At 42.2% G+C, this 14354-nt stretch overlaps 1 protein-coding gene across 3 annotated transcripts in view; it reads left to right on the top strand.

Moving 5' to 3' along the window:
- The window catches only part of LOC137379512 (protein O-mannosyl-transferase TMTC2-like), a 185209-nt gene that overhangs the window by 54133 nt on the left and 116722 nt on the right, over positions 1-14354 (top strand). The window contains exon 2 of one of the 3 annotated variants that reach the window (XM_068050449.1): positions 9863-9908. The exons of 1 other annotated variant lie outside the window; for it this stretch is intronic. In XM_068050449.1, coding sequence (XP_067906550.1) covers positions 9863-9908 — 46 coding nt within the window. Of the gene's footprint in view, positions 1-9862; positions 10434-14354 lie in introns of all 3 variants that reach the window. One more of the 3 variants, XM_068050448.1, reaches the window with a different exon arrangement.

Raw genomic sequence — 14354 nt, 5'->3', positions numbered from 1 at the left:
CCAAAAGGTTCTGAGGTCTATGGGAACCTCTTACATTGTGTCTGGCCATCTACTGATGATTAGCTGCCATAATGTCTTTGGGACAGGATCTTTGAAAGTCTCTTCTTGGAGCTCTTCACGTTTCTTCTGTCCAAATCGCATGAGGTCAATATTGTAAACAACTTCTAATTCTACATCTATTTCATCTACTTGGACATCTAGTGGTATGTCTTCTTGTTTGCAGAAAATGACTGTTTTAACGAGTCAAATACATGCTGATGATCTTCGTGCCACAAGAATGAATGATGTATCTTTCTTGAGAAGTTCACGCAGTGATGATGCTTTCTCAGAGAAATTTGAGATTTATGGTGCTAAAAAGTTAAACAAACATAAACATCTCTGTAAATCTTCCTTGTCTTGAGGAGTAGGCATTGATTGTACATCCTCAACTTTACTGGGATCCTGTCGTATTCCAGGGTCAGAATAGATTGACCTGAAAAAGTTGATGTGGTTCACATTGCACATTTTTTTGCTATCAAACACGAGACCTTCTCTTCTGGCGATCCCCATTAACATATGAAGATTCTTGTCATGCTCTTCCCTAGTACTTCCCATGACTGCTATGTCATCTGCAATGCATTCAGGAACACTAGCAGTAATGCAATCCATATGCTGTTGGAACAGATCTTGACTTACTGTCAGACCAAATGGCAACTATAGAAAGCAATACCTCCCAAATGGTGTTCTGAAAGTTGTTAGTTCCTGTGAATCTTCAGAAAGGTGAATTGAGCAGTATCCATGTTTTGCACTCAACTTCGAGAAAAACTTGGCTCTCACAAATCTTGGATTTAACTCTAAAGTAGGAATTTTGTGAGGACATCTTTTGAGCACTTGGTTTAACCTGCTCGGATCTCGACCTACTCTAATGATACTATCTTTCATAATCACAGTGCTATACCAGTCAATGTGTTGCTGAACACAGTGAATGATCCCTTGTCCTTCCATCATGCCAAGCTCAGCTTTTAGCTTGTCCTTGATGTGGTCATTGCTCTTCTGTGATGGATCAATGGAGGGACCTACATCATCTTTCAAATGAAGAACAGCATGTCCTACTAAACTGCCCATGGTATCAAATCTGTCCGGGTACTTCTGTTGCAAATCCTGAATGGACTGAATGGGGCCACATTTACCTTGAATTTGTAGCATTGGCACATTACTGATCTCGTGAATCATCACGATCAAGGGTTCACTGCATCATGGTAGTCCTGCTACTGCTGGACCATTGGTGTCAACAACACAGAAGACTTGTGGTGACCATACAGAATTTCCATATCTGCACTCCAGTGTCAATGCTCCCATGTAGCATATTGCTGAACCATTATATGCAGTGAGTCTAGCTCTTGTTGACTCTCACTTCGCTAGGTACATGTCTTTGAGTATCTGCAGTATCCCAGTATCTACCTTCAGTCATAGCTTGTATTTGCCACTCTTGTTTGGATGTATGATTTCAATTGTAGTGAAGGCTTCCAGTTGGGTGATTGCATCCATGTGGTGTGTGACTGTCACTGTATGGAAAACTGTTCATTTTCAGTGCCTTCTTTGCTGTCCAGGTCTTTGCCTACCTCATGGACATGCCTGTGTTTAAACTGGTTATTTGTTGAACTCTTTTCTGTTCTTGCCACTGGGTAATGTGTTTCTTATTGAGCTGTGGCTTGCCATGGCTTTTGACCACATCTTCATTGCCAGATTTTCTACACAGTCTTGGCCAGTATCCATTTAGACCACACACCTTGCAGGTATGCAAGACAGTTTCTTGGCTGATGCATCAGACCGCACTTGCCACATGCCTTGCCCTGTCGAGGTGTCTTGGCTACCTCACCTTTGGTTGTTGCTGCTCTAAGCGCATGTATATACTGCCTGCTTGCAGCTATGGCTTCGTACATTCTGCCATCCTTGAGGAGATTTTCGGTGTCGTATCGTTTTTCCACATCCAGCAGATCTTTTTGGAATTCCTCTACTGGAGTTAATGCAGTTATCAGCTCCATTATCCTCCCGGACAATTCTGCATCTGAAAAGTCACAGTCTTTCCCTTTTTAAGGGCATCTGCTGACAAATTGCTCGATAGTTTATTTCGGTTGTTGTCTGTAGGCCATCAGTTCTGGTCGATGGAAACTGAAATTGACCTAGACCTTCAGTTGATCTTCTAACGTTGTCCAGAGTTTTGGTGGGTCTTTCTGGTCTGCTTCTGACAATCCAGAAGGGTGGATGTGATGGAGTCCTTCATTGCCAATTGTAATCTTTATCTTAATTGCTTGCTTATTGAGTTCTGTGACTGCAAGATCTAAAAAGCATAACTCCATATACTGTTTGAAGAGTTGGAATTTATGGAGGATATCTGAAACATTCCAGTGCATCGCTGGGTATTTTGTGGCCATGATGTCAAATCTTGTTGTTTACAAGAATTCTGTGCCAGATCTTTCCCCTTCAATTATTTTCTTTTTAAAAGCAGGTCTGCAGTGTTGGACTTCTGCCACACCCTGAGCTCTGTGGTTGCATCATGGGCTTTCAGCCTCTGCTCGGGAAGGCTCTGCCCACAAAGCATTTTTGGCTGGAAAACCACGACGCGTATTGGCGGTGCAATATCGTGGCCCCGACTCTCTTTTGCCTTTTTTGAGCCCAATTCTGCCCAATTACTGCCTTTTCTGCTGACCACCGTTTGGATAAACTACCCCTTTGTTTACTCACACTCCCCTGGAGTACCAAATTTGAGGGTGGTCCTCAAATTGGACCCTGTGTTGCATCGCTGCCGCTTCCTCCAGCGATCTGCAGTGTTGTCCCAGGCTTTATGGTTTTCCATGGGGGAAACCATCATCCTCAATGTCAGGCTTGTGATCTCTGTCATGCATCAAACATCGTTACAGGCATGTTGAGCAACTCTGCATCGATGCTACTCTATTGTGTTCTACTGCCACCATATTGTGTTATTGAGTTCTCAACACAAATGTACCAAGAACTCTGAGGATGAATGGTAAGTTGAATGTAAGGATCTTTATTACAACATAATAGAATTGCAGGAGAGCTCTAAGATACATGTGCAAACTATTGAATAACACTGCTCCAACTACTGTATCACATGTCGGCTTGCATCACTTACTGTGGTGATGTACACTAAACTATTTACATATTCAACAGTGTGTTAACTTATATTCAAGCTGGCCAGTCACTGGGTGCCTTGATAGTCACATGGGTGCAATCGATGATGCCCTGCACCTGGGAGAATCCAGCGATGGAGGCAAAACCTGCTCCATCTGTCTGAAATTGGATGTAATGTCCAGCTGTTGCAAATCGGGCCTCAGAGAGGCCTACAAGATGCAGTAGTGTGCAGCCACTTGCAAGATGCCACAAAGGTCCACAGTTGATCCTTGGAAGGAGCCAGAGGTGAATAGAATCAAGGCCACAGTGACTTCGATGGCTACTGTCAGGACATGGAGAACAGTGCTGCGAGGTGTGAGGTCTTCTGCAATGACGGCACAAATCTCAGTGACCATCTGCTTGGATAGGCACAGTCTCCTGTGGCACTGGTTCTTTGACATGTCCAGGTAACTCTGTCTTCAGCAGTAGATCCGAAGCTGAGGGTATAGCCTCTGTTGCCTTACTGCTCCTCATTCCTCTCCTCTGTTCTCCTCATGCCTGGGGCTCTGCCTCTGCTGCTGAGGATGTTGATCCTTATTGCCACTAGATCCCAAGATCTGAGAATCATTCTCCTTTTACCAGCTGCTGCTTTCCTTGCGCTCAGCTGCATTCTTAATAATGTCTGGAAACTTAACCCCTTCCTCTTATATCCCGCACGATGCCAGGAGGGCCATGACCTTCTGCAGTGTCCGAGCGCATACAGACCACTCTCCCTGCAGCCTCTGATCTGTGTGCCAATGCGAGAGTACCCCTCTCAGCCATGCTCCCTTTTATGGATCCACCTAGTAGCATGGTGCGACCATGACTGACTTCCTGTTGTGTTGCCATCTCCATGCACCTGGTCTGTCCCTGATCCATTGTGCAACACATGCACTCCTTCCAAAGTCCCAAGCTGGCCCTTAATGAGCTTACAATAAGATAATTGGATTAATTGGCCTCATTCCCGAATTGGGCAGGTTTCCTTGTTCCCTGTCCTCGGGAAAATCAGCGGTGGCGGGAATGGGCCCGTGAAACCAGCACGCTGGCTAGTGGCACTATTTTTAGTGTCTGCCCACCTCCATTCCCCTTCCCATCGGGACCTAAAAATCCTGCCCTTAGAATTGACCCACTATCACCGTTGCCTGCCTGGTGAAATCAACCTCATTGACTACAATGGAAAGGAAATGATTGCACACCCTCTGACATTGAATTTTGCACTGGTAGTCTTGCATTCACTGGGAAATGCATTAATACTGCCTGCACTAATTTCCCTTAAGGCCCTTAATGGCCCTCAAAGAACGCAGTCATGATCTTGTCTGCATGATTCTGGTTTGAACCCATGTGCTGCAGTTGAAGTGACAAATTGCCAACCAGTTCCACGAGTGGAAGTTTATTCCCAATAGAAATAAATTTCTCTCACACTCATGTTAAAAGAAAAAACATTCCAGAAATTATTACAGATGTAATGGAAAATAACTGAGCAGAATTCATTTGCTTGACGAGAGCTAAATTATATTTTATGTATACACAACAAATCCCACTATCTTGCCAAAATATTTTCAGGCTGATACTGAGTATTACAACAGAACAATGACATATATTATTGGCATGGTAATAATTCATTTGTGTTTACATTCAGAAAAGTAATGCTGGAACACAAGCTTCAGGCACTTATGATCACTGAAAACGAATGGGGTAGAAATCGGTATGGACTGCACTCATTTTTTGGTTCTAAGGCAAATCATAACAATTTAGCAGTGAAACAGTCTACAGCTAATAGGTGCAGTTGTTGATCCCACTGCTAAATTTGTGGGGATTTTTTTGGGGGGTATCTTGGGTGGATGCTTGAAAAACCACTTAAATATGCAAATTTGTATATATAACACTCATTGAGAAATTCGTCAGCAATGAGTAGGGCAGCTGTCGGGCCTACCTTGCTCAGCATCCTTCAATGGCTGTCAACTATGAGCAATGATTACATATGCATTGTTAAAAAAACCTATCCTCTGGAGTCAGGAGGAGCAGGAGCACAACCTCCACCACCTCACCGACTCCACAGGAGTCACGATCTCCCTGAGCCCCTAAATCCTCTCTCCCTGGCTCCTTGCTGTGACTGGCAAAACAGAAGGCCTGACATTGACATTTGCCATCGATCTTCTGAGCTCAGTATGCACGGCCTCTGGTCATGCATCGCCAAGTCAGGCCAAATTAATCTCTAGGCCATGTTATTTTAATTACTTGAAAAAATGCTTTGAGGTCACTGGGGGCTGAATTTTACTAGCCCTCCGGCATCGGGGGTCATGGTGGGGGGGTCTGGAAAATTCTTCTGGGAGAGGCCTGCCATGATCCCTGACACTAGGAAGGCCCCGCCGCATTTTACTGGTGGTGGTGAGGCCTCACTGTGGGGGCGGGCCCTCATTTTCATATGCAAATAGTAATAAAATTGAAGAATAATTACTGACCTGGTAGCGACGGCTATCCCACTACAATATTCCACCCCCAGTGTCCTTGGAACTCCGTTTGGAGTTCCAAGGCATGACACTGGTGGGGAGGGGGGAGGAGTGAAATTATCAGAGTGGGGGTGGGGGGAGAGGTGGGGGGAGTGGGGAAAACACTTTGTATTGGCTGTGGGGATGGTGGGAAGGGGTTGAAGGGCAAACGTTACGAGGCTGGGGGAGAAAGTTCGGGTTTGGAATAAAGTTACTCTTGGTGATATAGGCCCAAAAGCAAACATTGCAGGGGGTGGTGGGAGGGGATGGTGGGAAAGGGCCTCCAGCTTTCATTTAAATTTTTTTTAACACAATTCACCATAATATTATTTTAAAAATTCAAATTTCTTCTAAAGGCGTGAAGCCCTTTAAAAATGGCACCGTGCCGGCATGGTGGTACCGCATGCCATTGCCGGGGACGGAGCGGTCACCCCCTCTACATCATTAGGGGTACCTGCTCCACCCCCTCCATTTAAATGAGCTTCCGCACGAAATATCGCGGGGGCTGAGCAACAGCGCATCAGCACGGGAAGACCGCAGCGATTTGTGGTGCGCTCATTAAATTGAGCCCAGGGATTTTACATTAAAAAGTATTTATCTTAAATGCCCTCAGTAATATTGCCTGATATTGCAGTGTAGTACTCCATAGGTGGCAACTTTTAACTGATAAATTTCTTTATTTCTTTGGGTAGTGAATCAATAAAAAATTCTTTTTTTCTTGACTTTAAAGGGGGAAAAATGATATTTAATATTCTTAATCCAAAATTTAGGTTATGACATGCTTGCACATGGCATCTATACTGTCAGGATGCATATTTTTAAATAGCTTTGATAATAACCATTACCGAGATGGATGCACCACACTTACGATAATATACTGTTCATAACACATATTGCAAAAGTTAATTATAGCAACAACTTTTCATGTTTCAACATATATTTTGCAACACACTGTTTATTCACAAATCATCTGTCTTTTTATGTGGCTCGGTGTCATATTTTATTTTATAATGCTCATGTGAAGTGCCTTGGGACATTTTACTATGTTAAAGGCCCTATATAGATATAATTTGTTGTTGTTGTATCAGCTTTGGCTCACTGGTAGAGTCTCTGTTTCAGAGTCAAAAAGTTATGTGTTTAAGCCTCAATCCAGAGTCTGGAGCACATAATCTAAGCTGACACTTCACTGCAGTATTAACGGAGGATGAGATATTATTTCTTTTGAATAAAATGTTAAACCATCTGCTGTTTAAGGTGGTCGTAACTGATCCTATGACACTATTTGAAAAAGAGTAGGGGTTCTCCCATTGTCCTGAACAACATCACAGAACAGCTTATCAATTCATGTATTTCATTGATGTTTGTGGATCCTTGCGGTTTGTGAAATGGCTGCTGCATTTCTCTATATTACAACAGTGACTACACTTCAAAAGGACTTCACTGGATGTGGTCATTTATTGGAACATTCTGAGGTCATGAAAGGCACTATATGCAAGTTCTTTCTTCTTTCTAAATATAATAAATGCATTTTACTTGTAAAATGTGTCTTACTTGTATTTTGCATCATGGAAACTTTTGAGACCATTGAAGTGATTATTTTAAACTGTCTTTTTAGTTTCTAATTTTACCCTATTATTTTATCCCCCTCAGTTTTGATGCTAAAAGTAAAAACTGAGAAAACTAAGTTTGGAAATTGGAAATAAACACTAACTTTAAATGTCCTTATCCAGGGGTTTATATCCATAGTTCCTGTATGGTGATTGCTGTCATGGAAGGCAGTGTGCAATGATGAGGCACTTCTCAATTCAACGTGAGGAAAAAAAATCAGAGCAATAGTTAATACATATCCCTCTTGTGCACTCTAAAAGGCTGGTTACAGTATTAATTGGACGCTCAATGTAGTTAGTTTGAAAAGTGGAAGCGGTTGGCTGACCCATTCTCTCAGCGATGATTCACAGTGCAATTAATGCACTCCTTAATTGGGGAGGAAGAAAATGAGATTTTTTAATTGGGAGAAATATGCATTGAAATACTGAAAAGTGGATGTTTCAAGATATTAGTCTATTTTTCAAAGCTGAATTCCAAGTGCTCTTAGTACCTAACCTAAAATACCAGTGTGATATGTAGTTTTCAACCTATAATGGTGCACAATGTTTTCAGACTGACATTACACATTTCCAGCCAGTGCTACAGCACTGCACTTTATTTATGACTTCTGATTAGATTTTTCCAAGTTTCTATGATGAACATAGGATCCTGACATTATTTTGAGGTACCAGAGGTTAGAGTGTGTGCTGTGGATGCTGCACCCTTGGTACCAGGCATTGAGCAGCCTAAGCAGGAGTCATTGAAGTAACCACTGCAGGCTACTCAGAAAGCAGTCCCAGTGAGTATTAAGATATTTGTGCATTAAGGCTCCTGCTGGTTCCTCAAAAACATTCTGGTCTGCTGCTGGTCTATCGGTGCCCTTTCAATGATTGCCCACTACCCCACGCTCCAACCCCCCCCCAACCCTTGAGATACTACTTGTGGCCCGCACAATGGCCAGAATTACAGCATTCAAAGCCCACCAACAGTAACTAAAATGAGGCTCAGCTCAAAGGCATGGACAGCTCTCTAGAAGTCCTCCCAAAATGAAAAACTATCCCATGATCTGGTCATTTATCTGACTGCTATTTGTGGGACCTTGATTGCTGTGTGCTGCTTGGAAATAAATGCAAGATACTTCTTCTTTCACATGCTGAGATGAAATAATCTATATGGTATTCATTTCCTTTAAACAGTCCATGCAAATTTGTTGCGTGATTTATGCAGTAAATTATATTTTATTAACTTGAAAACATTTAAAGAGCAAAGTTAATTTGTCACTTCTACTCGAAAACTTTCATAAAATCAACAGTGAAAAAATAATCACCTACGGTTATAACTTCTGACTTAAATCTCTGTGTAACCTGCCACCTCATTATTACATTCCGTTAATCTGTTTTTTGTTTGCATTATTAATGTCATTTTCATTAATTTGTTATTTTATTTTTACATTAGTTTCTGAAATTTTCTGAGACGCACTTTTTAATGTTCTTTCAGCAACAACATTGATACAGTACCTTTAATGTAGTATGATATCCTAGGATGCTTCACAACCTTCATAGCATAATCAGATATAAACTGGCACCGAGCCAAAGAAGGAGGCATTAAGACAGGTGACCAAATGCTTGGTCAAAGAGGCAGGTTTTAAGCAGTGTCTTAAAGGAGGAAAGAGCAGTGGAGAGGCCAAGAGATTTCGGGAAAAAATCCCAGAGCTTAAGGCCTGGGCAGCTGTAGGCATGGCACGAATGGTGGTGTGAAGGAGGGATGGGGCTAGAGGGATGGACAAGAACCAGAGTTGGAGGAATATAGAGTTCTCGGAGGTTTGTAGGACAGGGGGAGGCCATGGAGTGACTTAAACAGGAGGATAATTTTAAGATTGAGGTATTGGTGACCAGGAGAAAATGTAGATCAGTGTGCACAGGAGTGATGGGTGAATGAGGCTTGTTATGAGTTAGGATACGGTCAGCAGAGTTTTGGAGGAGCTTCAAGTTCATGGAGGGTGAAGGATAGGAGGCCAGCAAGGAGAGCATTGGAATAGTTGAGTCTGGAGGTAATGAAAGCATGAATCATTGCTTGAGTTCCTCTATTATGCAGGAAACTGCTCCAATCACATGTTCATTGTCTAACAGATCCACAGTAACCAATTGCAATTCCTTCAGACCACTTAGACATGAATAATGTGACACTGAAACTGTTTGAACTTATTACTGGGATGCAGGTTCCTGCTCACTATTCCTATCTGTAAAACCCATAGTCTGAAGTATATTTTCCTGCAAAGCAGCATTGGGAGAGGCTCAGGTGTACGGCAAGAGCTTATCTTCAGGAAGAGGAATAAGGTGTGATACTGAGGCAATTAAAAACACGGAGGAGGAAGAAACAACTGTTTTCCAGTGAGGTCTCAGGATACAGTTTCATCACAATGAAGGAAAAAGCCTTACATTGTAGAGACTTAAGTAATCACAATCTTATACTGGCTGTTTTACTCAGTTAGGCACCAAAAGAACAGTAAATGCAGGTGATCTTTATAAAACAACATGGAATGCGATTAGAGACCTGTTACTAAATTGCTATCACCCAGAATAATGAGAAGCCTTTTTTTGTGCGGTAATTAATTTTACTTATTTTTTTTCTTCCAGCCGAGCCATTAAAGCCAACCCAGATCTACTTCCAGAAACACCATGGGTGAATATCTTTTACAATGACTTTTGGGGAACCCTTCTTACACACAGTGGTAGCCACAAGTCCTACCGCCCACTGTGTACGCTTTCCTTCCGCTTTAACTGCGCCTTTGGAGGTTTGGATCCCTGGGGTTATCATTTTGTCAACGTGCTGTTGCACAGTGCAGTCACTGGTTTCTTCACAAACTTCTCCCGGGTGCTGTTTGGTGATGGCTATTGGACATTTATTGCAGGCCTACTGTTTGCAACACACCCTATCCACACCGAGGCAGTGGCAGGAATTGTAGGCCGAGCAGATGTCGGAGCTGGGCTCTTCTTCCTCCTTTCTTTAATGTGTTACATTCGGCACTGTGGGTGCAGAGGACGTTCTCTATGGAGCTGGGCCTGGTTGTTTGGAAGCTTCATGTGTGCCGCCTGCAGTATGCTCTGGAAGGAGCAAGGCGTAACTGTCCTGGCTATTTCAGCTGTCTATGAAGTTTTTGTAGATCGCAGGCTTAAATTTTACCAGCTCATCTCATTGATTCACAAGGTAAGCCACTTCAGAATAATGTGGGAATTACTGACCACACATAAACACAGTTTACATAGCAGGCAGGGAGCCTCACCCAATGGTAGTGCATGTCAGAAACTCAGGTGTGGGCGGTCCATGATTTTATGACTGGCAGCATAGCCATAGGAAATTATCCCTTCAGTGAAATCCTGTGTTTCGTATGCTGTCATGCAGATACTGATAGCAATTATATTAAGTGCTTTCCAGCTTTGTTGCTTTTTAGCGGTTACATCTGACCTTAAGAGTGCATTTTGGTCTGTTTTTGCACTTTGTGTCAAAGCCAATGTAAACCACATTGGGGATTGGTGTCGTGCTGATAGCAATTTGGATACATGTCAATAAGATGGGGTAAGTGAATCACAGATTGCCCCTCCCTTGTACTCAGTCATTGTTCATACTGCACCCCACTGAGTGCAGACAACAGCGACAATGTTCCGTTTGTTTGCAGTTATTGATTCTTGTTCAATTTTGGGGGAAAAAAACAAAAAAAAAGATTCATGCTGGTTTTCACATAATTGGATATGGGTGCAGAGTAGCACAGAGAGTGATTGAAAGTGTTTACTGTTGAACTTGGCAGTGCCACTATTTTATCCCAAAATATTTGGACACTGAGCTTTGATTAAGGCACTATTTCTGAGCATTACCATAGTATGGGAAATGATCTGATTGCACACATTTTCTCAAAAAATGCCATAGAAAATTCAAATTTTGACATCACCAATTTCCTCCCCTCCCTCCAGCCAAAGGTGTTTGCCTTTGTTAGGGTACAGTTCTACATGCATTGGTCACTCCAACAACTGCTAATCATGTGTAAACCTTGATAAAATGGGTCAGCACAATATTCAACCATGGCAGGGGGTTATCACAGGCAAAATTCACAGTTGTTGCAAAGAGCAGCTCAGAGTGGCTCAGGCCAATTGTAGTCTCTGCATCACCAGGCCACCAGAGATCAGATAACTGCACAGGCTAGGGATCAATCCAGGAAGTTTCCTGGTCTGAATAACTAATTACTTAAATCTATTAAGACAAATAGGGAAGCATTGAAGCATTCGTAGTGTTAGGCAGAGAAAAAAGCACTCAGAACACATGAAGATTCCAGTTCATTTGATTCTTTTATTCCACTGGACACCAAGTATGTAAAGAAAAAGGGAAAAACCCCAAAAAGAACCAAAACAAAACTGTTGTCCAATGATACAAACAAAAGCATCATTTAGAAAGACATGTATGATGTACAATGGCCACAATCATATACTTAGAGCAAGCATTGATTACAAAATATTCTGACAAAATTCTGCAAGTATGACATCAAATAGATTTTGATATTAATAAATGGTAAACTAGGTGTCTACAACCAGTTTACTAATGAAAAATTAATACTGCAAGAGGATCGCATCACAACATCGGGCCCTTTGCATGTAACAAGTATAATATGATAATAACTAAAGAGTACATTAAATGCCTATGTATGAAACAAAAATAGCCATATACAAAGCTGAACGTAAACTTCTTTTATGGTCAGGTGAAGAGGGGTCGAAGGGCTTCCCTCTTTTTCCTCTCCTTGTTTGACCACAACAGGTTTAATTCTTTCTTAAAGTGGATGTACTGGCCAATTCAGTCGGTGTTTGATTACTTACTTGCTATGATCATAACAAGAACCAATTTGACAGGTTTTCTTGAGTCAACAGAGAAAGAGGTTAACTTTATTGTACCTAAACCGAACTAATAAAATAATAAACAACGCACCAACTTTCACTCTCACACACACACTAGAGGTTTACACATGCACAAATAGGTTACAGAATGGGGAAAGGAAGATTGGTTGAGTTAGAGTCCATAAACAAAGGTATACAGCCTGAGGAGTTTGGTGATTAGGCTGGCTTCTAGCTGAATTTGGTGGTCCTGAGGCTTTTAGTTTGAAGAGGTGGATGACAGGTTCAGTGAATCTCTTGGAGATAGCGATGCGGATGATTTCTTCCAACGAGAGTTTGGATTGTAACCAAAGTATGCAAAGGTGGTCAGTCAACAAGCAGGATTTGAAAGCTTTCAAGCGGGAATGTAGAAAGAGAGAGAGAGGAACCCCCACTTAGGGTCTGCTCATGTCAGAGTCGAGTTACTTCTCCTTTGCTGCAGAGAAAAACATCAACTTAAAAACCACATGACAGTCACTCAGTGATTCAAAACATAGCAGTTAGCAGTATTTCTCTCTTGCAAAAAAGAACAGGCAGTTCCTTTAAACTTCCTGGTCTTGTTTTTTGCTGGGGAATTAGCAGACATTTCGTCTCTCTCCTCACAACCATTGCAGTGTAGGATACAGTGTTGAAAATTAAGTAGCCAACTTAAGCTGCCAGCAAAATCATCCTTTTAGCTGGTCTTTTAAAGATGTCTTTTTAAAAAATATATAAATTCAGATCTCCAGTCAGTGGACCAAAGAAAATTATCATTCAACAAAGCACACTGGCAAAACACTACAGTAAAATACAATGTAAGAAACACATGAATCATTTGTTGTTATATAATCACCACTCACCCCAGCAATGTAAGGTTGCCTGCAGGGCAAGCATTCACTCGTCATGACATGGGAGACAGTCGAGTCTGCCACGCAACTAAAATAATAATTACAGAATCACAGAATTGGTACAGCACAGAAGGAGGCCATTTGGCCTGTCATGTCTGCGTTGGATCTCCAAAAAAGCAATTTACCTAGTGCCATTCCCTCACCATCTCCCTGTGGCCCTGCACATTCTTCTTTTTCAGATAACAATACAATTCCCCCTTGAATGCCTCGATTGAACCTGCCTCCACCACACTTTCAGGTAGTGCATTCCAGATCTTAACCATTTGCTGCGTGAAAAAGTTTCTCCCATGTTGCCATTGCTTCTTTTGCCAATTACCTTAAATCTGTGCCCTCTTGTTCTTGATCCTTCCACCAATGGGAACAGTTTCTGCCAATCTACTCTGTGCAGACCCCTCATGATTTTGAGTCATAGTCATAGAGCCATAGAGTTATACAGCACAGAAATAGGCCCTTCGGCCCATTTTGTCCATGCTGGCCATCAAGCACCTATCTATTCTAATCCCATTTTCCAGCACTTGGCCTGTAGCTTTGTATGCTATGGCATTTCCAGTGCTCATCTAAATACTTCTTAAATGTTGTGAGGGTCCCTGCCTCTACCACCCCTTCAGATTTTGAACACCTCTCTCCTTTCAACCTTCTCTTCTCTAAGGAAAACAGTCCCAACTTCTCCAATCTATCCACGTAACTGAAATTCCTCTTCCCGGAACCATTCTTGTGAATCTTTTCTGCAATCTCTCTAATGCCTTCACATCTTTCCTAAAGTGTGGCACCCGGAACTGGACACAATACTCCAGTTGAGGCCGAACCAGTGTTCTATACAAGTTTAACAAACTTCCTTGCTTTTGTACTCTATGCCCCTTAATAAATGAAGCCGAGGATGCTGTATGCTCTATTAAGTACTCTCTCATCTTGTCCTGCCACCTTCAATGATTTGTGCATATATAAATCCAGGTCCCTCTGCTCCCGCACCCCCTTTTGAATTGCATCCCTTATTTCATATTGTCTCCCCAAGTTCTTCCGACCAAAATTAATCATTTGACACTTCTCTGCATGAACTTTCATCTGCCACTTGTCCGCCCATTCCACCAATCTGTCTATGTCCTCTTGGTCTACACTACCCTCCTCACAGTTCATAATGTTTCCAAGTTTCGTATCATCCGCAAATTTTGAAATTGTGCGCTGTACACCAGGGTCTAGGTCATTAACATATATCGGGAACAGCAAGGATTCTAACACCAACCCTCGGGGAACTCCACTACAAACCTTCCTCCAGTCTGAAAAACATCCATTAACCACTACTCTCTGTTTCCTGTCACTCAGTCAAT

The sequence above is a fragment of the Heterodontus francisci genome, chromosome 18, assembly GCF_036365525.1.
Source record: "Heterodontus francisci isolate sHetFra1 chromosome 18, sHetFra1.hap1, whole genome shotgun sequence".
Taxonomy (NCBI): domain Eukaryota; kingdom Metazoa; phylum Chordata; class Chondrichthyes; order Heterodontiformes; family Heterodontidae; genus Heterodontus; species Heterodontus francisci.
This window is presented reverse-complemented; position numbering and strand designations above follow the sequence as displayed.